This window comes from Scyliorhinus torazame, chromosome 28 (assembly GCF_047496885.1).
Source record: "Scyliorhinus torazame isolate Kashiwa2021f chromosome 28, sScyTor2.1, whole genome shotgun sequence".
Classification (NCBI taxonomy): domain Eukaryota; kingdom Metazoa; phylum Chordata; class Chondrichthyes; order Carcharhiniformes; family Scyliorhinidae; genus Scyliorhinus; species Scyliorhinus torazame.
Window position 1 is genome coordinate 31,702,804 of NC_092734.1, and position 24,609 is coordinate 31,727,412.

At 46.7% G+C, this 24,609-nt stretch overlaps 1 protein-coding gene across 2 annotated transcripts in view; it reads right to left on the reverse strand.

The window, feature by feature from the left end:
* Positions 1-2,104: 2,104 nt before the first annotated feature.
* The window catches only part of LOC140403661 (mitochondrial import inner membrane translocase subunit Tim23-like), a 49,459-nt gene continuing 26,954 nt past the window's right edge, over positions 2,105-24,609 (reverse strand). The window contains exons 5-8 of one of the 2 annotated variants that reach the window (XM_072491815.1): positions 16,165-16,223; positions 11,822-11,932; positions 3,566-3,722; positions 2,105-2,595 (exon numbers count right to left, since the gene is read on the reverse strand). In XM_072491815.1, the coding sequence (XP_072347916.1) occupies positions 3,607-3,722; positions 11,822-11,932; positions 16,165-16,223 (286 nt within the window). In that variant the 3' untranslated portion in view covers positions 2,105-2,595; positions 3,566-3,606. Of the gene's footprint in view, positions 3,723-11,821; positions 11,933-16,164; positions 16,224-24,609 lie in introns of both variants that reach the window. The other variant, XM_072491814.1, reaches the window with a different exon arrangement.

Sequence of the window (24,609 nt, forward strand, 5' to 3'; positions counted from 1 at the left end):
GCAACACCAAGGATGTGCAAGAAAAAAAAACATTAAGCAGACTAGCCGTGTCTATAAATTAGTAGACAAAGTTCAAGATCACGCAGAAGGCAGTGTACCCGAGCAACTTCAGGTGAAACTAGCTGTCTTGTCGGTACATGGCAATCTAAAACTAAAGGGTCACCAAATCAAAATAGAAGTGGATACAGGCATAGCTTTAATACCAGACACAATTTATAATCAACAGTTGAAACATCTGCCTTTAGAATAGTCAAACATGATCCTAAGGATGTACACAGAAGAGATTGTACCATTAAAAGGATGCATTTTGGTGAAAGTTGAAGAAAATGGACAGACGGCAGAGATGCCTCTTCATGTTGTCCATGGAACCTTTCCTGCTTCATTTGGTAGAACATGGTTGGCAAAGATTAAACTCAACTGGGGAGCAGTGAATCAACTAGTGGATTCAAAGAGCAACTTACAACAACTTCCGGTAAGGTATTCGAAGATTCACATGGCTCAAGTGACTGGAGTTGAAGTGCAGCTAAAATCAAGCCAAATAGTACACCCAAATGTCTCAAAGCTAGAAATGTACCAGACATCATCAAGCCAAAAGTCGAAGAACTAGAACAGCTAGCCCAAACAGGTCTTATCGAACCAGTTGCTACAAGTGGTTGGGCAGCACTATAGTCCTTATAGTGAAACGAAGACTCAGTGAGAATATGTGGAGATTTTAAAACTATTAACCTGGTATTGTGCACAGATCACTATCCACTGCTTCTGAAGACTTGTTTGCTGAACTTTCTGGAGGATAGAAATTCTGTATAATTGATCTTTCCCAGGCGTATTTACAAATGATTGTGACTGCAGAATCACAGCCGCTGCTCAGTAGTGTGACAAACACAGGTCTGTTTCAGTACAGAAGACTTCCTTTTGAGAGGTCCATGGCTCAAATTCTGAGTTATTTAAATGACACTTAGAACATTGGAAGCGGGGTGAGGGACTGCGTAGGGTACACGGGACCTCCTCCTGTGCAAGGATGAGCCTGTCAGTTTAAGCTGGTGCACAGGGTGCATATGATTCAGGCGAGAATGAGTAGGTTCTTTCAGGGGGTAGCAGATGAGTGTGAGAGATGGAGGCGCACGCGCACGTATTTTGGGGTTGTGAAAAATTGGGAACATTCTGGGCAGGACTGTTTGCGGTCTTAGCCAGGATAGTGGAGGCGGAAGACCCGGACCCTTTGGTGGCGATATCTAGGGTTTCAGAGAAGCCGGAGCTCATGGAGAGGAGAAGACCGATGTTGTGGCGTTCCACCTCTCTGATTAGAAAATTTAGACAGCGATACTTCAGAACAGAGACCAAATTCAGACAAGCTCAGATTCTGAAGACTTTCCAATTTAGATAGAGATAGACACTAGAGTAATCCCCAGGAAGTACCATCTACTGAAGTAAAAGCAGACACGACCAAAGGTCTCAACTAGCCAGGTTTCAGAACGTCGAGTACAACCCAAATGGAATAGATGTCCATCTGAGAGATTTGTTGTGTATTAGAGATAATGGATAAGTGGGTCTGTTGTATAAATGTTAAGTCGTTGTACTAAAGAAGGGGGTGTTATGTATCAGAGAATACATCCCTGCTGGTGAAGTGTCACATTATATGTAGTGACATCAGGAGCATGTGTGTTTGCGTGGGCTTCAGTTCTCCACCTCAGATTATATCAGCAACACCTCTTCATAAAACCTCTGTGTTTGTAAGAATCCAGAGTGTGGGCTCCTCCATACCGTTTCTCTTTGCGGCAAACTCAGATGTAACAGAAACATTCCCCATTTCTTTATTTTCTTGCGGCTCCTGCCAAGATGGTAGCTCACTTCAAGATTATAAGCCGCTGTTATAGTTTAGAGTCTAGGCAGCAGGAGGCAAGTCAATGTTAAATAGCCCATCAAAATATGTAGATGACGGTGGCAGGGCATTCTCCCAGTATCCTCACCAAAATTAACACCTAATAACTCATTCATTTCATTGCTGTTAGTGGAACCTTGCCGATACAATAGTCATCATCCCCAATAAAGATGTACTGGGGGACGGCTAAACCGGATGCTAAAATGAATAATTCTTCGAACCCTGTAAGTATGAAGTGGCCTTTATTAAGCTCCGAACACATGCAACAGTCTGTTCAGAAAATTTAGAACATCAGTTTATTAAACAATAAATAGCATTTCTTTATTTTGTGCTGTGCTTGTCCATACAGTTTGTGACCAGATTCTTGTAACAAGATAACTTGGGGAAAAAAGACAAAACTTCATAAAAACATGACATGGTTAAAGGACCGTGCGTTTCGGTCTAAATAATCCGGTCGCATTCAGAGCGCCAGTTAACATGTTCTTTTCTGTACCCATGGTTTGTATGCCTTTTCCGGGCACTCCTGCAATATTAAGCACTCTCAGCTCAGGTCAGCTGTGGGGTCTGCACTGGGGGAATCTGCCCAGCGCCCCAATCTCAACATCTTTCCGAGTTCAGCTCTCAAGCTCGCTCCTCGCACCTCAGATCGCGGTTTCATTCCTTTCTTCAATGCAAGACGACATGTACATAGCTATGTTTCAGTGTTCATAACAGCTCTATCGTCATAAAAGGGAAGTACATCAGTAAAACAGGTGGCAAGGCGGCCTTTCTCACCTTTACTGGAAAGAATTTGATGATCTTGGAGGAGATGAGTGATGATCACAAATTAAACAAGCAGGTCGGGACCAGCAACCTCCCCCACGCCCCGCCAACCCTCAAGGATACAATTACAGACACCGATCACGGCATCAAACAATCCACTCACTGGCTGGGGAAGTGCTGGATTTTATTGCACAACTCATGAGGTTAGCCATTTAATTCTCAGCAAGTGTATCAGGGAATGAGAGGAAACCATTCAGTACATCTGATCAGCTCCTAATCACTTGCCAGATCAGTTAAATGAAAATATAGCTTTCCGTATTAGAGACCAGCAGAGCATGCGCAACCAGTCCGATTCACAAGGTTGTTGCACACGGATGGACAAATCAGGGACACCCGTCTCGGGGTGGAGAGGGGAGAACGCAGTGTAGGCCCTAACGGAGGTGGAGATATTGCCCCATCAGAATTTAATATACAATAGATGGCAATGGCAGCTCATGGTGTGTTACCACCAGTTCAGACTTACAGAATTTAAGAATTGAGAACAATATTAGCCACTTAAAATATTTAATCGAGGACTTTAACCCATATGGTTTTGTGGAAACAGCCTGTGGAATCCAATCTAAAATCTGACTGCACTGCTCCATTCAATGTTACTGCAATTCAGTTCTGCTAATGGAGGTTGTGGCTAGTTACCAACTGCTCCAGCACAATCTCTGGTTTATTCTGCACTAGACATAGAATTGCTGCTGACCTCACACGTGCAACTAATGGCATCTCCAACCTCTGCTCAGCTGCGTCTAATGTCAACCAGCACTGCGACATTGGCAAATCATCACCAAATTTAGGGATAAAGTGGTAGTAAAGATTATTTTTAAAAATTCAGATGCGACTCTGGGTTTAGGTCTCATTCACTGTACAACACACCTATTCAAAATGTTCCCGATGCTTCTTCCCACACTGCAGCGTCAGAGGGAATGACGCACCGACACACCCTTTATGTGGTCCCAGTTGTTGTAGAGAGCGTAGAGTCCAGTCAGTACAAAGCCAGCGAATCCTCCCCGTGCCGCTCCACGAAGTCCAGCTGAGGTAAAGGAAAACAGAAAGTTTCACTGGATGTGAGCGCGCGGCCATTGCATTGCTTTCAGATGCACCCTTCTTCAACACAACTCCAGCAAGGTAGGTCTGTGGTCCCCCGTGGAGTTAATGTAATAATAATAATACTCGCTTATTGTCACAAGTAAGCTTCAATGACGTTACTGTGAAAAGCCCCTAGGCTCCACATTCCGGCCCCTGTTCGGGGAGGCTGGTACGGGAATTGAACCCGCGCTGCTGCCCTGTTCTACATTACAAGCCAGCTATTTAGCCCACTGTGCTAAACCAGCCCCTATAAGCTGAATTGGCTAGGCCTCAAACAGCACGCAATGAGCTGCAGTTGGAAGCACTGTCCCAGGTGCAATCCCACTGTCTGGTGAATTGTCTTTTGCCGGTAGTAACCCATCTTTGGGTACAACTAGAAAGTGCCCAATTTTGTGCCCCCATCATCAACCCTGGACTCCAGGTGCCTGCTTGTGCAGTTATTTAGCATATACTGGAGTCACTCCCATGTTGCCTTCTAACCCAGCACTAATTGAGGCAAGAGTGCGCTACCTTGTAAATGACAGTCCCCGTTACTACATTAGGCGGGGATCCCTCCAATCTTTGTATTTTTGGCATTTTTATACAACCACAAAATTAGTTGGTCGGGAAGAGGATCACGAATGACCACAAGTTTGTGTCCCAGTGCAAAAGCATTTTGTTTGCAAGTACTGGAAAGTGTACGGATGGCACAGGAACTCAAACCTATGTCACTTCCTCTTGCTACGTTGCTGTTGCAGAGAGCCAGCAGAGTTACAATGGGCTGACTGGCTTTTTCCCAAGCTGTGAACCTTTTTTTCCATTCTACATTCCATCTTTCTTCAGTCTGCCAGACAGTAATGTTGGCCCCACATACCAGGTCAAAACACAAGAGATTATCACTGTGGAATGAGTATACTTCTCACTTTCTGTTTAAACAGCATTCCAGCACAATCCATGGACAGTCACTTCACTGATCTCCCAAAGCACAGGGGCAAAAAGAAACAGGAACAAACTGTAGTGACCCTGCAAGCACAGCTCCAGTGTCTGCACTTCCAGTAGTTTCACTTCCATCTGTCAAACAGCTGATAGCAGCAGACAAGGCAAACAAGTTTGCTGACGATACGACCATAGTGGGCCGGATCTCGAATAACGACGAGTCCGAATACAGGAGGGAGATTGAGAACCTAGTGGAGTGGTGCAGCGACAACAATCTCTCCCTCAATGCCAGCAAAACTAAAGAGCTGGTCATTGACTTCCGGAAGCAAAGTACTGTACACACCCCTGTCAGCATCAACGGGGCCGAGGTGGAGATGGTTAGCAGTTTCAAATTCCTAGGGGTGCACATCTCCAAAAATCTGTCCTGGTCCACCCACATCGACGCTACCACCAAGAAAGCACAACAGCGCCTATACTTCCTCAGGAAACGAAGGAAATTCGGCATGTCCACATTAACCCTTACCAACTTTTACAGATGCACCATAGAAAGCATCCTATCGGGCTGCATCACAGCCTGGTATGGCAACTGCTCGGCCCAGGACTGCAAGAAACTTCAGAGAGTCGTTAACACCGCCCAGTCCATCACACGAACCTGCCTCCCATCCACTGACTCCATTTACACCTCCCGATGCCTGGGAAAAACGGGCAGCATGATCAAAGACCCCTCCCACCCGGCTTACTCACTCTTCCAACTTCTTCCATCGGGCAGGATATACAGAAGTCTGAGAACACGCACGAACAGACTCTTCCCCGCAGTAACCAGACTCCTAAATGACCCTCTTATGGACTGACCTCATTAAGATTACACACTTTATGCTTCATCCGATGCTTATGTAGTTACATTGTATACCTTGTGTTGCCCTATTATGTATTTTCTTTTCTTCCCATGTACTTAATGATCTGTTGAGCTGCTCGCAGAACAATACTTTTCACTGTACCTCGGTACACGTGACAATAAATAAATCCAATCCAACTCCCTATTATCAGAGCAGTATCAAGTATTCAACCAGTTTTTCGTGCCGTGCACCCAAGCCTCTGTCTATCCCACGCACATAAATATGGTCATTTTTCCACACTCTACCATACAGGGTGAAGATTTGATTTTCATCCTTCAAAATTAGGTGTAGCTTAGGCTTGGTGTGTGGGACCCTTTGTCATTGGGTTTGCTGGTATGAAGGTTGCAGCCAGTATCATGTTCCTCACGCCCCACATGGCATTAATATCTCCAGTCTGCTGGAGCAAACTCTCCCTACCCCTCTCTTGGGCTCAGGGCCCAGGAGTGACTGGCAATTTGGTCTGGTATCCTCTGATCATACCATTCATCATTCGTAGACGGCAAAGTACAACCAGGAATCCTGCTTCCCACCACCGGCCGGCAATCTCTGTGAGATTGGCAGCCATGAGTGGCAGGAGGACAGGGCCAGCTGTGATGCTCCCCTCCAAGTCACTTAACACCGTGACTTGGCAATACATCACTGTTCCGTCACGGTCAACTGGGTTAAAATCCTGGAACTCCCTCCCTAACAGCACCATGGGTGTACCTACACCTCGGGGACTGCAGCAGTTCAAGGCAGCAGCTCACCACCACCTTCTGAATGGCACCTAGGGATGGGCAATAAATGCAAGCCGAACGAGCGACACACATCTTGTAAATGAATTTTTAAAATTTCTAGCCTAGTGACATACATATAAAATACCATGTACAGTACTGGAGGGCGAGAGTGGATTGTGCAACAGCAAGTTTCAGATCAGGAGACATCAGCCAAACAAACATGTTTTCAGGGCACTGCCAAGATGAAAGTAAATCATAGAACCCTATAGTGCAGGAGGCCGCCATTCGGTCCATTGAGTCGAACCTTTGAAAAAGGACCCTACCTAAGTCCACTGCCCCTGCCTATCCCCGTAACCTCTCCTAACCTGCACATCTTTGGACACTGGGCACAATTTTAGCATGGCCAATCCCCCTAACCTGCACAAGGAAACCCACACAGACACGGGGAGAACGTGCAAACTCCACACAGATAGCCGCCCAAGGCTAGAATTGAACCCAGGTCCCTGGGAGGAAGCAGTGCTAACCACTGTGCACTAAGAACAGAAACAGGAATCGGTGAGAAAGACAAATCAAACAGGCTCAGCCATTGAACACAATCATGCTGACCATTTACAGGAATTCCACTTTCCCACCATGTCTGCGTTTCCTTCAACTCCCCCCCACCTAAATCTACCGTAGTCTCCTAGAAGATACGCACAGTAGTGCCAAGTGGTGCCCTGGTTCTAGTTACATCATACAGAAAGACCCTACTTGGGAGGTTGATCACTTCCCTCCCTCCCTAGCTTCAAAGAGAGGGGTGGAAAAATGGGGATGGGTCACGTATGATGTAGTTCCATCTCAGACTATTTAGGTGCAGACTGGAAGCCCTCTCAGCAATGGGACGTCGACTGAAAACAGGAAGGGGGGGGGGGACATACACACAATAATTTTCAAATGGAAAAAAAAAGCTTTGCCACAGAAACATTCAGGGTAACTGGTAAATTCTGAACATGACCACAGAGTGCAATCCATTCACGACCTCTAAATTTGTACTTTTATGGTGATGTACACTTCCAGGAGCAAAAAAGGTAGAAACAAGTTTAAAATGTCAATGTAAAAGAACACATCTTCTTCACCCTTGGCCCCTCTCTCTGTGTCCATTACTGATATGTAATCAGGCACAAAACAAGCCTCTGTGTTGTGCACGTAGTCAGCCTGTCAAGAGCTCAGTCAGCAAGGTCAGCAGCTTGGTGTGCAGTGTTGATAGATCGTACACACAGCTGTTGGTCCATGAGTTTCACAACAGTTATCCTGGCACCATACAAAATGTTGCAGTTTATCTGATGGTGACATTGCGAGCAGCGGCAGGCAAGGGCACGGATGCAGCACACCTCAATGGGGGTGCCTTCCCGACTCAGATAGCCACACAAACAATCCACAGCAGGATAGTAATCAGGAGCAGAAACCCCCTCGCCTATCCCTAAAGTCTGAAAATAAATTGTAGCAACCGCTTTGCCGCACTGACTGAGATCCGCTAGCCCAGCAGAAAGAACCCCGAACGTGTTGACAAACTGCTCTACTGTAACATGGCCAAGACGCGGTTCCACATGCAGCTTGGGAGGTAGAACAAGACCAACAACACGGGTTCATTTCCCGTACCAGCTTACTCGAACAGGCGCCGGAATGTGGCGACTAGGGGCTTTTCACAGTAACTTAACACTTGTGACAATAAATGGTTATTATTATTATAGGGAAACGCTCAAAGTATTGTGGATCTATGCAATATGAAAGTACTCATTATCTCATCCGATAAGAGATTTATTTCATTGTTGATCCTCAATGTGAATTTCATTGTTGATCCTCAATGTGAATTTCATTGTTGATCCTCAATGCATCAAAAGGCTTCCTCACAACAATCTGCTGAAAGGCAGGGAACCTGGTTGAGAGCTATCCGATTTAGAAAAGGTTAGTCCCAACTCAAAATAATACTCAAAATTGGGCTAAAGTCCGAAAATGGCTTGAGAATTCCTTTTTATTTATTCTTTCATGTAATGTGGATGTCGCTGGCTAGGCCACCATTCATTGCCTATCCCTAATTGCCTGGGAAGGTGGTGGTGAGCTGCCTTCAACTGCTGAGTCCATGTGGTGTAGGTACATCCCCAGTGCTGTTAGGGAGGGAGTTCCAGGATTTTGACTCAGTGACAGTGAGGGCACACCAATATATTTCCAAGTCAGGATGGTGAGTGACTTGCAGGGGAACTTGCAGGTGGTGTTCTCATGTGTCTGCTGCCCGTGTCCTTCTAGATGCTAGTGATTGTGGGTTTGGACGGTGCTGTCTCAGGAGCCTTGGTGAGTTACTGTAGTGCATCTTGTAGTTCTTATACCTGTTGCCATTGTGTGTTCTTGGTGGACGGAGCGAATGTTTGCGGAGGGGGTGCCAATCAAGTGAGCTGCTTTGAGGGTAGCACAGTGGCACAGTGGTTAGCCCTGCTGCCTCATGGTACCGAGGTCCCAGGTTTGATCCTGGCTCTGGGTCACTGTCCGTGTAGAGTTTGCACATTCTCCCCGTGTTTACGTGGGTTTCATCACACAACCCAAAAGAAGTGCAGGCTAGGTGGATTGGCCATACTAAATTGCCCCTTAATTGGAAAAAATTAATTGGGTACTCTAAATTAAAAAAAAAGTGAGCTGCTTTGTCCTAGATTTACCCCCGATTCCCACTGACCCAGTTTTGCTCAGACTCCTTGATGCCACACTCAGTTAAATTCTGCCTTGATATAAAGGGCAGTCACTCTCACCTCACCACTGGAGTTCAGCTCTTTTGTCCATGTTTAACCAATGTTGTAATGAAGTTAGGAGCAGAGTGGCCTGGTGAAGCCCATACAAAGTGTTAGTGAGCAGGTTATTGCTGAGTAAGTGCTGCTTGATTGCACAGTTGACGACCCCTTCCACCACTCTATTGATAGAGAGTAGGCTGATGGGGCGCTAATTGGCCGGGTTGGATTTGTCCTTTCTTTTTGTGTACATTGCTGGATAAATGCCAATGTTGTAGCTGTATTGCAACAGCTTTGCTAGGGGCACAGCAAGGTCCAGAGCACAAGTCTTCAGTTCTATTGCTGGAATATTGTCAGGGCCCACAGTATCCAGTGATATCACGTGGAGTGAATCGAATTGGCTGAAGACTGGCAACTGGGATGCTGGGGACCTCCAAGATGGATCATCCACTTGGCACATCTTCGCCGAAAATGGCAGCAAATGCCTCCACCTCATTTTTGCAGTGATGTGCTTGGCTCTCCCATCATTGAGAATGGGGATATTTGTGGAGCCTCCTCCCCAGTGAGCCTGTCACACCATTTCAGAGGCTGTTTAAGATTTAACCACATTTCTGTGGGTCACAAAAAGGCGGAGACTAGATAAGGACAGCAGGTTTCAAGGGCATTAATGAACCAGATGAGTTTTTATGGACAATCAACACCAATTTCATGGTCCCCATTACCTAGACCAGCTTTATTGATTATTAATTTAATTTATATTCCATCATCTGCTGTGGTGAGATTTGAACCGCAGAGCATGAGCCTGGGCCTCGGGATTACCGCTCCACTGACATTACTGCAATGCCACGTTAATCATTATGGAATCAAGGCAGGCAGATGGTTATCAAAAAACAAATCAGTCAAGATGTAAAGTGAATGGGGGAGCTGGCGTGAGGGGCTGATAGTGACACAAGGACAGAAACAGCAATGAATCATTATTCTCATGTCAGAGCCCAAACAGACCAGCTATCTTGAGCCACGTACAAGAGTCACCCTTTACGGGCTGTATTCCATTCCACCACCACCAGCCACATCCCCGACCCCACACCCCAACCAGCAGATAAAACAATTTTGCAGCCATCTAGACTATCCCTAACCTACAGTAAATTGTCCTGTGAGCAAAATATTGATCAAAAAGTGAGCAGCTTTCTTTGGTTTTAATATCACAAGCGGCTTTTCATCAGTTCCTCACATGACACAGTATTTGATTATTTCACAAGAGAAGGAGAAGTAAACACTCAAGTTCATTTGAGAAAGTTCCCTGAACAAACATTTGGACTAGGACAGGTGGCAGCTAGCACCAGCACTGGGCACTGTATTCACAGAATTCCTAGTGCAAAACGAGGCCATCCAGCCCATAGAGTCAGCACTGAGCCTCTGAAAGAGCACTCTACGTACGCCCAATCCACTGCCCCATCCCAGTAGAAACCGGAGCACCCGGAGGAAACCCACGCAGTCACGGGGAGAACGTGCAAACTCCATACACAGTGTCACCCAAAGGTCAGAACTGAACCCGGGTCCCTGGTGCTAATCACTGTGCCACCAAGGCTGTAATATCGATGATAAAAAACACATTTATCATTGTCCGGTGATATCACTTATCCATTAGCCTTTTTTGACGTACAAAAGCGGTGCATAAATTTTGAAGCGTGCGCCAGTTTCAAATTCTGCAGCCGAAAACCTCAAAGATGATCCAATATACACACTGGCTGGATATCCATATAAATAGGGCAGCACGGTGGTGCAGTGGTTAGCACTGCTGCCTCACGGCACCGATGACCCGGGTTGATCCCGGCACCTGGTCACTATCCGTGCGGAGTTTGCAAATTCCTCCAGTGTCTGCGTGGGTCTCACCTCCACAACCCAAAGAAGTGCAGGGTAGGTGGATTGGCCACGCTAAATTGCCCCTTAATTGGGGGGGGGGAAGAGAAAGAATTGGGTACTCTGAATGTTAAAAAAAAAAGAATATCCATGTAAATGCCGCCAATATGGGTTATCAGCTCAATTTGAAATGAAAATGAAAATCGCTTATTGTCACAAGTAGGCTTCAAATGAAGTTACTGTGAAAAGCCCCTAGTCACCACATTCCTGTTCGGGGAGGTTGGTACGGGAATTGAACCGTGCTGCTGGCCTGCCTTGGTCTGCTTTCAAAGCCAGCGATTTAGCCCCGTGCTGAACAGCCCCTAATGTCTGCAGGCCCCTTTAAAGACTCAATAAGTACACAATTATCAGACTGCACCCAAGAGAAGGGATTTTGCCAAGCTAATACATTTCCTGGATTACAAAAAACTTCATTTCAGTTTGAGATTAGGCCTTGATCAGCTACCGATTGTGTTCAATTTTTTATTACCTCTTTTTAAACAGCAGCATAATGACAATAGCTAAACATTACCAAATAAATATTACACAACACATGAGGCATGTTTGAAAACACTCTTGATAGCTGGAATCAATGAACAATGAGATTTTGGAGCCCCTGACAGTCAACACTATGAAGGATCTCAAATTGTTTCTTTTTACACCATTTCGGAATTCTGATTTGTGTTGGTGGAGTTATTTTCCAAACCAAAAATACTGCAACAATTTGCAGATTTGAGGAGTACTCCTTTGCCACAAACTGGCAGATATCACCTTTATTCCAACATACAGAATTGGGACGCTAACCAGCAGAGAGTGAGCAAGCGGAGCCCCAGATTGAGACTGCGGATGCCAACGCAGGTTTACCTGTGGATTTGTAGAGGAGGCCAGTCAAGGACCCCGCTGCCACTGTGTTGAGGTCATCCTCGGCACCTCGAACCTTTTCGATGACAACACCGAACGTGCTGTACAGGAGAGCTGCGTAAAGACAGAGGAGTGTTACAGCCAGACAGTACTGTTCCCTTCAAAACAGTACATGGTTTATTCTTCACGTATGAACACACAGACAATGAAAATATGAAGCAGTATATGCACTACACATAGATACAGCACTGCAGTAATTATGGTGCTGACATAAACAGAGGCCTGGGCTAATAAATTAAAAAAGAATGAGAATTCTCAGGCAAAGCACTATATCCCATGTCAATTTAAGAATTCAAATGCAGCTCAAAAAAAATAAAATAAATAAGAATTTGGGATGAGAAAGCAGATTAGAAAAAGTGACCAGATTGCCCTTAACAGTCAAACTCAATTCTTCGGGCGGCATGTGGGACAGTGGTTAGCACTGCTGCCTCACAGCGCCAGGGACCCAGGTTCAATTCCTTTTTTTATTTTTTAAGTGCGCGAACACTCGAGCCCTCTTCACCGGCCCATTCAGGCCCCTCATATTCCACGTTATCAGCCGGATTGGAGGGGCTCTCAACACCCCCAAGCCCCACCGACTAGCCATCTCCTTTTCTGAGCCAGTCCCGTGTCCACACCTACCTCACCCTCCAGTCCCCCAGAGGGGGGGACCCCCGTCCCGACCACCTCTTCTGTGTCCCATTCCCTTTCGGCCAGTGCAGCAGCAACCCCCCCCCCCCCACTAGACCCGTCTAGCTTTTTTGCTCCCCCCATGTCACTCCCGTAAGTCAGCTGACGCCTGCTGACCCCGGCTTCCCCCGCCGTCCCATTGACCTCCCCGCGTGGGAGTCTCCCAATCCATATGCATTCCTTCGTTCCCCTTTCCGCCTTTCTTCCCGCGTGCGGGGAAAAAACCCCGCGCTTTCCAAAGCCCGCTCCGCCCCCTCTGGCGCAGCTCCTGTCTCGGCCTTGTCTCTCTCCCCCAGCCCATGTAACATTTCCTGCGCGAGATTGACCCCCTATATACAACAACCATCACACATCAAACCCCAAAACATCCCCCCCACCCTCACAAACCCTCAGTTAGAGTCCAACTTTTCGGCTTGTACAAAGGTCCATGCCTCTTCGGGCGTTTCGAAGTAATAGTGTTGGCCCTTGTATGTGACCCACAGTCGCGCTGGCTGCAGCATTCCGAATTTCACTTCTTTCCGGTACAACGCCGCTTTGGCCCGGTTGAAGCTCGCTCTCCGCTTTGCAACCTCCGTGCTCCAGTCCGGGTATAATCGGATCTCTGCATTGTCCCACTGACTGCTCCGCTCCTTCTTGGCCCATCTCAGGACCCACTCTCTGTCCGTGAACCGGTGGAACCTCACCACCATCGCCCTTGGCGACTCATTTGCCTGGGGCTTCTTCGCCAGCACCCGATGTGCCCCATGCAACTCCAGCGGCCTCGAAGGGGCCTTCGTGCCCATCATCGCCTCGAGCATCGTGCTCGCGTATGCCCCGGCATCAGCCCCCTCCACTCCCTCAGGGAGACCCAGGATTCGCAGATTCTTTCTCCTCGACCTGTTCTCCAGGTCTTCGAGTCTTCCCGCCCACCTCGTGTTGCGCCTCGTTCTGCTCCACTCTCACCGCCAGGCCCACAAGCTCGTCCTCGTTCTGACGGACTCTTTTCTGTACCTCCTGGATCTTAGCTTCGTGGGCCTTCTGCGTGATCCCGAGTCCTTCAATTGCCGAAAGCATAGGCGCCAACATCTCTTTGCGCATCTCCTCGCGCTGCTCCTCGAAGCAGTGCTTGATGAACTCCTGCAGCTCCCCTTTGTCCCTGGCCGCCGCCATTTTGTTTTCTTTCCCTCGCTTCTTCCGTTGCTCCAGTGCCGCTCCTTTGGCCGTTACACTTCTGGTCCGTTTCATAGAAGTTGGCAGTGTTTGCTTCACCAGTCTGCCCCAAAAAGTCTATGAAAACTCCTGAAAAAGGTCTGAGAGTCGGCTCCAGACGGGAGCTGCCGAATGCGCGACCTATCATAGGATTTACAGTGCAGAAGGAGGCCATTCGGCCCATCGAGTCTGCACCGGCTCTTGGAAAGAGCATCCTACCCAAGGTCAACACCTCCACCCTATCCCCATAACCCAGTAACCCCACCCAACACTAAGGGCAATTTTGGACACTAAGGGCAATTTATCATGGCCAATCCACCTAACCTGCACATCTTTGGACTGTGGGAGGAAACCGGAGCACCCGGAGGAAACCCACGCACACACAGGGAGGATGTGCAGACTCCGCACAGACAGTGACCCAAGCCGGAATCGAACCTGGGACCCTGGAGCTGTGAAGCAATTGTGCTATCCACAATGCTACCGTGCTGCTAGAGTGGGGGGAGTGGTACGGTGCTCTTTCAGAGGGATGGTACAGACTTGATCGACTGAATGGCCTCCTTCTGCACTCTAGGAATTCTATGATTTAGTGTCCTTTCGGAAAGGAAACATGCTGGCCTAAACTGGCCTATATGTGACTTCAGTCCCACTGCATTTGTTGACTATTAACATGGCCTCTGAAATGCTCCAGCACCGCACTCCGCTTTGAGGATATTGGCCTGGTCAATGTTGCCCACATCCTGAGAATGGATTTGAAAATCTCGAGTCAAACATTTACAGTAGAAAGGCAGGCAGACAATCAGATCGAGAAACACAAATGCAGCAGCAGAGTGTTGTACTGATCTGCCAGAGCAATGATTGATAGCATGTAGCTTCAAAACTATAGATTCACAAACCTTCCCAATCTCAGCTGTTCTGCTTTGTGGCCGCGAAGAGGAAGACCACGGTATGCCTACATAAGGAGATCAGAATTTGTTCCCCTAAATATCTCAGGAGGTAAAGAACCACATACTCCAGGTCATACATTTATTTCCTGACATGTGCCTATTTGGAGAGTTGAGGTGTTACATTTGCCCTTGTGTGACTGTGAAGGGAAAGTCACAGCTCTTGCACCAGATTACAATCCAGTAAACCCACTGAAAACTGCCTGGTAGACATTGCGCGAGGGATGGATCAGGTCAAGCTGGGAAAACCTCCCAGGTCAACACTTAAGAATATCGATTTGCGCGATGTGCCCTATAGGCTGCCAGCAAAACTGAATTACAGGTCAGCAGTAGAGGAAGGAAAGGATAAGAAATTGAAAAAAAAAACGGTGAGGTCAATGTCAAAATAGGTACAGGAGAAAAGATGAAGAACTACACCGATTGCTTGGAGGTAGATACCAGCCGTCAGTCATGCTCACCGGGAAGGTCCCAGATTCAACCTCCCACACTGTTAGCTAATCATATCATAGAATTTACAGTGCAGAAGGAGGCCATTCGGCCCATCGAGTCTGCACCGGCTCTTTTGAAAGAGCACCCTACCTAATCTAAGCTGAGGCAAGAAAACAGAAAATCTATGACAGAGGAGGCATTTAGCCAACAGTGTCTGTGCCGGCCAAGAGGTTATCCAACCAAACTCCATTTTCTAGCTCTTGGTTTCTAATCCACAGGCTTTCAAGTACATAGCCAAGTATTTTCTTAAAAGCGATTATTTCTGCCTCTCCCATTTAGGCAGTGAATTCCAGACTCCCACTACCCTCTGGGTGAAAACATTTCTCAACTACCCTCTCACCCTTCTAGCAACGACTTTAAACCTATGCCCTCTGGTTCTTGTTGATCTTTCGACCAAGGGAAATGGAAACTTCCTAACCACTCTAATCTAGGCCCCTGAACTGTATACGCATCATTTAAATCTCCTCTCACTCCCCAAAATCTCCTTGGTTTCAAAGAAAACACACCCAATCTTATCCAGTCTTCCATGAGCTAGAATGCTCCATTCATGGTAACATCCTCATAAAGCTCCTCCTACTTTAGTGCAATCACATCTTATTCTGTAATGCAGTGACCAACCTGACTGCATGCAGTAGTCCAGCTTCAGTCTATAGTGATCTATACAGCTTTAGCATAACCACCCCACTCTTACATTCCATGCCTAGGCTAATGAGGTACCCTGCATGCCACGGTAAACACTTGATCTACCTGTCCGGCTACCTTCAGGGATCGGTATGCGCTCCAAGGTCCATCTTCCTCTACACAACTCAGTATCCTACCATTCATTGGGTACTCTCTTGCCCTGGCTTACCCTCTCCAATATATTACCTCACACTTCTCCAGATTGAATTCTATTTGCATCCTTACAGTACAGAATTATCAAAAAATTACAAAGCAATTTTTAGTCATTTCAGACATGGTGAATCATTCTAATCAATAAAAACAAATGCAACCTCTTACCTAAGGAACCAAGAGTGTTGGCCCAAAGAGCTCCCTGCCTCGTGACCATATTCAGGATTCTGCAAAACAAGACATTCTAGATTGAGGCCGAACATTCAAACAAGCTTGCATGATGTGCAAATTTAGACTTTTTTGAAGTATACTTCAAAACGCATTCTTCAACTCAGCAAGGCCTTTCAAAGCCCTTGGAAAAATAGAGATCCGGCCCAGCTGGGCAGAGTAGCTGGGGGACACAACTGGAGGTGCGGCCAAGTTGGTTTTAGTATGATTTGAATATGTGGCAGGGGTTTGGGAAGAAAATTCCAGGAATTGATGGCGAAATGGCTGCCAGAGTAGGTCGATGAGGGGGGCTTAAACAAGGGGGTTGATTTTCAAACCAAATTCCATGGGTCATGAGGTGACAGTGGACACCAGGCAGAGCTTAGCGAGGGGTTGGAGCAGGGCAGCACAGTTCATTGAAAATAATGTAATGCCGCTGAAGTCCATAAAAGGTCAAGCCAAGCGTGTATGGTCAGGTTCCATGAACAGTTACTTCAACCACAAAAGGGACAGGCTGATTGGGATCAATTTCAGTTGGATTGGACTGGATTTGTTTATTGTCACGTGTACCAAGATACAGTAAAAAGTATTTTTCTGCGAGCAGCTCGATAGATCATTAAGTACATGAAATGAAAAGGAAATAAAAGAAAATACATAATAGGGCGACACAAGGTATACAATGTAACTACATAAGCACCGGCATCGGATGACGCATACAGGGGTTAGTGTTAATGAGCTCAGTCCATAAGAGGGTCATTTAGGAGTCTGGTAACAGCGGGGAAGCTGTTTTTGAGTCTGTTTGTGCGTGTTCTCGGACTTCTGTATCAAATAACTGCAAGGTTTCAGGAACCACGCAGCTCAATAGGCCACAAGGACACCCCAGCCCATGACAAGTACATTCTCCAAACCAAGTAAACTCACTGAACCATAATATTTTTCACTAACAGCAGATCCCCATCAACAGTTGCATAATTCAAAGTGATAGCTAAACGTGCGATCAGAAATGCTGAAACAGATTGGTCACTTTTTTTGTTCACATAAAGAGCATTTGATAGCAAGAGACTGGACTTGATAATTTATTAAACCAAATTAAAAATCAGTAGCTACAATCAACAAAGACTCATTCCACTAGTTAAATAAGACCTTGTAAACGAAGGCAGGGTGCTGACATGACTTTTAAAGATCAGGAAACTGCTGCACATTTGTTGAGTCAACGTTTGGCAGGCACTTCACGTGCGGAGCCCCGCCAGCTCACCATCAGACTCTATAAGCAGGAGGCCGATCGCTCACTACTCCCGTTGCTACTTAGAATTAGCATTAACTTCAAAGGCGCTCAGGGAGGTCTTTTTATGTCGGGCAGAACAAGCAGTTCTCTCAGCATCCATTTGTACTTCCTTAAAAGAGAACATTTAATGCACAGTGATTTGCTCTTTCAGCATTACCAAAAGCCCAGTTGCACCAGTGCCAGAGACCTGAAGCACAATCAATGGGAAATAGTCAGAGGTTTTTTAAACATCAAAACTCTAGGCTGGGGTTGGTTAAGAATCTTTTGTCTAGAGTTGGAGATTTCTGTTAAGTCAACAGCAGCCCTGGATGTGCACAGCTCGGGATCAGTTTCATCAGCGATGGTGATCGAAAGTCTCTCTCTTCCCCCGAATATGCTCCGATCAAAGGTAGACACAGCTGTGTATGGATTTTCAGTGTTATCTCACTGGCCTTATGACGGGCATGAGTCAGGGGGCGCAGCGTAGCATGGAGGCAGTGTTGGCATGAGGGCAAACACAATCAAATAATAAACCAGAAACCCATGGGTCCATACACCACAGATTGATCATGCGTAATGCAACACTTATTGGAACAACTGCACAAACGTTGATAACCCCAGTCTGATAACCCTCCGATACTGATAACCCTCTGACCTTTGGAAAACTACAATTCTGCCTGATTTTCAGTTTTAGAAATTCTAGGAATTGAACACAAATTGAACTATAGGTATCAACATTTACCATCAGAACCCATTTTACAAAGCACTGTCGTGGGAAACATTGACATTCTTTAGCTTTGAGCAAGTGTCCAATTTTAAAGTTATGGGGTGGGGAATGATTACCGCATTTTATTATTAATGGTGTTAACACACACCTTAAGAATATAGGCCCGTAATTCTTCACTTCATTGAGAAAATGGGTGATTTTTTGGGACAATAGCAGTTTTTGAAACAAGTGTTGATAGAATACCAGATCTCCAAAGGCCGGTTAATGGAGCATCTGATAGAACATTGAAATGCGACAGCAACCGTGTGCTGTGCACAAGATTTGTAATTGACCAACAACAGATCTCCTGTGACAAGGAGACATCACATGGAACATACAGCATAGACACAAGATATGATCAGGAAGGGGATTATGAAGTGATCCTGCAAGTGTTATTTTGATGGAAAGGGCAGGGAAACAAACTCACTACGTAGCCTGAAGCAGCTTCCCAAAGACCAATAAAATCTCACACAAGGTTTGACAACTAAAGGAAAATGACATTGCCTTCTAATTGCTAAGAATTCATGAAACTATAGTTGTGAACATTGTTTTCATAGGTGAATAACTCCGTTCCAAAGGCAGCGCGTTCCCAAACTCCAAAATGAAGGTGGTGACTCTAAGAAACTAACACCTACAACTGTACCATGATAGACACCGTATCTCCCCCAGGAGGTGAAAAAATAATAAATTAAGCAGAGCTTAATCCTGTCCTTAATCCACATTCTTTCCAATTGGAATTGCTGAAAAGAGACAGAATCATCCCCAAGTCCTCCCCTCATTAGCCTGAGGCTAACTATAACAATCTCAATTAATTCAGTTTGGATCATCGATGTGGAGCCGGTGGACCTTATTGTGGTTCCCAGTGAACACAATGTGGTAAGTGTTGGTTGCTCGAGGAACTCTGGCTCAGAGTTGATGAGCTGGAGTCTGAGCTTCGGACGCGGCGACACATCAGGGAGGGGGAGGAGTTACCTGGACACAGTGCTTCAAGAGGCAAGCACACCCCTTAGACTACCTATCTTGAATTCGGCCAGTGGTCAGGCACAGGAGGATGTGACTACATACATAGAACATACAGTGTAGAAGGAGGCCACTTGGGCCATCGAGTCTGCACCGACCCACTTAAGCCCTCACTTCCACTCTATCCCCATAACCCCTCCTAAACATTTTGGTCACTAAGGGCAATTTACATGGCCAATCCACTTAACCTGCACGTCTTTGGACTGTGGGAGGAAACCGGAGCACCCGGAGGAAACCCACACAGATACGGGAAGAACGTGCAGACTCCGCACAGACAGTGACCCAACGGGGAATCGAACCTGGGACCCTGGCGCTGTGAAACCACAGTGCTAGCCACGTGTGCTACCGTGCTGCCCAATTAAGGCATGAGGTAGGTAAAGGGATCCAGGAGGTAGGGTTGCAGGAGCCTCAGTCCTTGCCCAATGGTTTGAGATTCTTGCTCCCTGTGTGGATGAGAGCTGGGACGATGGGGAGGATGAGAATACTGACCACTGCAACATGGTACCGGGAGCCATTGAAGTGGGGTGGGGGGAGGAGAGAGAAAAGAAATGTAGCCATAATCAGGGATAGTACAGCTGGGGGCATAGACGCTGTTCTCTGTAACCAGGATCGAGAATCCCGAAGATTTTGTTGCCTACCTGGTAATAATCTTTATTAGTGTCACAAGTAGGCTTACATTAACACTGCAATGAAGTTACTGTGAAAATCCCCTAGTCGCCACATTCCGCGCCTGTTTGGGTAGACAGAGGGAGAATTCAGAATGTCCAATTCACCTAACAAGCACGTCTTTGGAGGCTTGCGGGAGGAAGCCGGAGCACCCGGAGGAAACCCACACGGACATGGGGAGAACATGCAGACTCTGCACACACAGTGACCCAAGCCGGGAATCGAACCCGGGTCCCTGGCGCTGTGAATCAACAGTGCTAACCACTGTGCTATCATGCCATGGTGCTCAGGCTCGGGATATCTTATCTGGACTGCAGAGGAACTTTGGAGTGGGAGGGTAAAGATCCAGTTGTCGTGGTCCACATAGGTACCAAGGACATAGGTAGAACAAGGATCGAGGTTCGGCTGAAGGAATATGAGCAGCTAGGGGCTAAATTAAAACAGAACTAAAAAGGTAATAATGTCTGGATTACTACCAGAGCCATGAGCAAATTGGCACAGAGTCAATACGATTAAAGAGGTAAATGTGTTTCTCAAAAGTTGGTGTCGGAGAAATAAGTTTGAAGTCATGGGACATTGGCGCCAGCACTGAGCTGCTCCGATGGGACAGTCTTCATGGGGGGGGGGGGGGGGGGGGGGGCGGTAAAGTTTCCAGACCAAGTAATAGAACAGAGAATATGGAAAGTGGCAGGAATCTTACTTCAGGCACAGCAGATCAGGGGACAACTGGGGAGGACGGATGGACAGAACACCACACAGCAAGTCACAAGGGAATTAATTGTTCATCTCCTGAACACCCCTTGTTGTATGGGATTAGAGGAGTAGAGTGTACATTGGCACTCAATCCACCCATTGGTCCTAAACATTGCACTTCAAGCCAAAAAGAAAATTGGGACATCAACAGTGAGGAGTTAGACCAGTGCAGTTCAGAACAATGTTTTTAGTACATTATGAAGGATATAGAAAAATTGGATTTGAAATGTGTGCTACTAAGTCTGTCAAATTAGGCAGGAAAAATAGATGTTGAACATTAAAATACACAATGAAGAGCTGCTGTGCAGAGAGGTTATTGGAGTTTAGCATTCTGTGGTGTTCTAGGTACATGGCAGCCCATTAACATTCTCTAGCATTGGAAAATTAGCATTTCCAGACTGGTTAGAAATGTCAAGGCTTTTTATAGACTCCCCAGGTCAGGATCCAAAGTACAAAATTATTTAGACAGGACACGTAAAATCTACATCAAGGTGATACAGTCCGTGTGCTAAATTAGGCTATCAGTAGCAGAAGCGAGGCAGTGCAGCAGCACATCCTCCTCTTTATTCCCCAATGAATCACAACCATACACAATGGACCTTCTGTGTTGTCTGTGCCATGTCTCCTTTTCAAGTGACCAGATTCCCTGTTGCAATTGAGTCTGCTTCTTCCAACCTTTCACGGGAGAGGTTTCGGCAGCGACAGTCTGGGAAGCCCTGAAGGCAGTTATTAGAGGGGAACTTATATCGATCCAGTCCCATAGAGAAAAGAGGGAAAGGGCGGAGAGGGAGAGATTGGTGGAGGAGTTACTCCGGGTGGATAGGAAATATGCGGAGGCCCCGGACACGGGACTCCTGAGCTTCAGGCGGAGTTCGAATTGTTGACCACAGGGGAAAGCGGTAGAACAGTTGAGGAAGGCTAGGGGTGCGGTGTATGAATATGGTGAGAAGGCGAGCAGGATGTTGGCGCACTAGCTTAGGAAGAGAGAGGCGGCCAGGGAGATTGCGGGAGTAAAGAATAAGGAGGGCAACTTGGTCTCAGACCCGGAGGGGGTGAATGAAGTTTTTAAGGAATTCTACAGCAAACTATATGAGTCGGAACCCCTGGCGGGTGCGGAAAGGATGAGGCAATTTCTGGACCAGTTGAAGTTCCCGAGGGTGGAGGAGGGTCTGGGGGCACTGATCGAGATAGAAGAAATTATTAAGGGGCTGGAGGGCATGCAGTCGGGCAAAGCTCCGGGCCGGATGGCTTCCCGGTGGAATTTAAAAAAGCATTTTCAGAGGTGTTGAGCCCACTATTGATGAGGTCCTTTAATGAGGCGAGAGAGAAGGGAATCCTCCCCCCCTACAATGTCACAGGCCTCGATCACACTCATTCTGAAACGGGATAAGGACCCTGATCAGTGTGGGTCTTACAGGCCAATCTCGTTGCTAAATGTGGATGGCAAGCTATTGGCTAAGATCTTGGCCATGAGGATAGTGTCCCGGGGGTGATAGGGGAAGACCAGACGGAATTTGTTAAGGGCAGGCAACTTAATGCTAATGTGCGGAGGCTTTTAAATATTGCTATGATGCCCCGGGGGGGGGGGGGGGGGGGGGGGGGGGGGGGGGGGGGGGGGGGGGAAGAAGAGAGAGAGAGAGAGGGGAGGAGGAGTGGAGCATTGGTTCTCGCTCTATACGGATGATCTCCTCCTGTATATTTCGGACCCATTGGAGGGGATGGGGGAGGTCATGCGGATCTTAAGGGAATTTGGCAGTTTCTCGGGGTATAAATTGAACGTGGGGAAGAGCGGGTTGTTTGTGATCCAGGCTAAAAGACAGGAGAAGAGACTGAGGGAGTTGCCGCTGAGGAGGGTAGAGAAGAGCTTTCGCTACCTGGGTATACAGGTGGCCCGGAAGTGGGATTTGTTGCACAAGCTCGATCTGACTCGGCTGGTGGAACAAATGGAAGGGGACTTTAAAAGATGGGACATGCTCCCGCTGTCATAAATCCGTCAGGAATAGCATCTTCTCCATGTCCCAGTATTTGGAATCATCAAAATTAATGTAATTTATTTTTAAATCTAAAAGGACGATTTAAACATAATGCACTAAGGGGCGGCACGGTGCCGCAGTGGTTAGCACTGCAGCCTCATGGTGCTGAGGACCCGGGGCCGGGTCACAGTGTAGAGTTTGCACATTCTCCCCGTGTCTGGTGGGCCTCACCCCCACAACCCAAAGATGAGCAGGTTAGGTGGATTGGCCACGCTAAATTACCCCTTAATTGGAAAAAATGAATTGGGTACTCTAAATTTAAATAAAACAATCAAACAATGCACTAATCCTGTCGGTGATCAGATGTAGACCCAACTGACAAGTCAACAACACCGCAAGTACACGAGAAGGGGTAAAATCCAGGCCTGCCACAATTTCCTTGCGGTTTAGGGTTCTCAAAATTCATTTGCTCCTTCCTCAAAGTTGCTTTCCTAGTTTGAGTCTCAGCCACAAGAGTACAAGTTCCGTCTTCACTCGGAATAGACAGAAGCTGAAGCACTAAAACAAAGGCTCAATTACTGTCTTACACAACCTGGGAAAAAAACAGGAAACACCAAGTTATTTTAAAATGTAAAAGCGGGGATAGCTTGGCTCAGGTAATAGGGGTTAGCAAAAACAACTGGAGGAACAAGAAACTGTTTGTAAAAGAAAATCGTTCACGGGATGTGATTAAATACGAGAAAATCTGTTGCAATTACACACAGGCCCTGGAGTCAGAAGGCTGCGGGTTAAACAGAGTTCAGTAGCGAGTGTGTGCTACATTGCCAAAGATATAATCTTTTCCATTGAGATGTTAAACAGAGGACAAGATTGCCTGTCACTGGTTGGTTAAGCGGACATTAGAGACCCCATAGCATGACTGGAAGAGGTCTTTCCCCGTCTTGGCCAACATTCCTCTTTTAACAAACATTAGATGCAGTTATCTCTGTGGGGCTTTGCTGCAGTACATGGCAGAAGCAATTAATTCAACAGCCGTGTAATACTTGGGACATCCCATGGAAGTTAAAATGCTGTACAAATAGCAATTTTAAAAAAAGTTCAGATAGGCGACTGGTTGGGGGGGGGGGGGGGGGGGGGGGGGGGGGCGGTCCCGCAAACCACGTTCATATGTTTTGGTCTTGTCCAAAGCTGGAGGATTTCTGGAAGGAGGTGTTTAGGATAATCTCTAAAGTGGTGCACGTGAAACTGGACCCGGCCCTCGGGAGGCCATGTTCGGGTGTCGGAACAGCCGGGGTTGGAAACTGGCGCGGAGGCAGGTGTTGTAGCCTTCGCCTCGTTGATCGCTCGAAGGCGGATCCTGTTAGGGTGGAGATCACCCTCTCCACCCTGTGCCCTGGCGTGGTTTGGGGGGGGGGGGAATGCTTGAAAAGGTCAAATTTGAACGGAGGGGAAGGATAGAGGGGTTCTACAATTCATGGGCATTATTCATTATGCACTTTCGAGAATTGGATCACATCGAACATTAGTGGGGGGGTGGGAGGATTGGGGGGAGGGGGGACTGTATGTGTTAATGGTGACGATGGGTGATTCCAGATTCCTTTTTGTCATTTGTTTATGTTAACATGCGGGCCAATGTCTGGGGTTTGGTGGGAGGATGGAATTGTTGTTATTGATATGGGGATTGACATTACATTTGTTACTGATTATTGTTGGGTGTAAATTTAGGAGAAAATGTGAAAGAGAATAAAAAATATTTTTTTTAAAAAGGCGACTGGTGCTATTAATTACCCAAACATGTTGCAACTTAAGCTTGCAACGTTACTAGGCGGAGATAGAAAAAGGGCGGATGAGTGTGCATTTATGATTATATTTATCAAGACAGACATATTACACGAGCAACCAGAAGCAGGTGCCAGATAAACATACAATTGTGCTGTACAATTGTGTATTAGGATCTTGCTCCA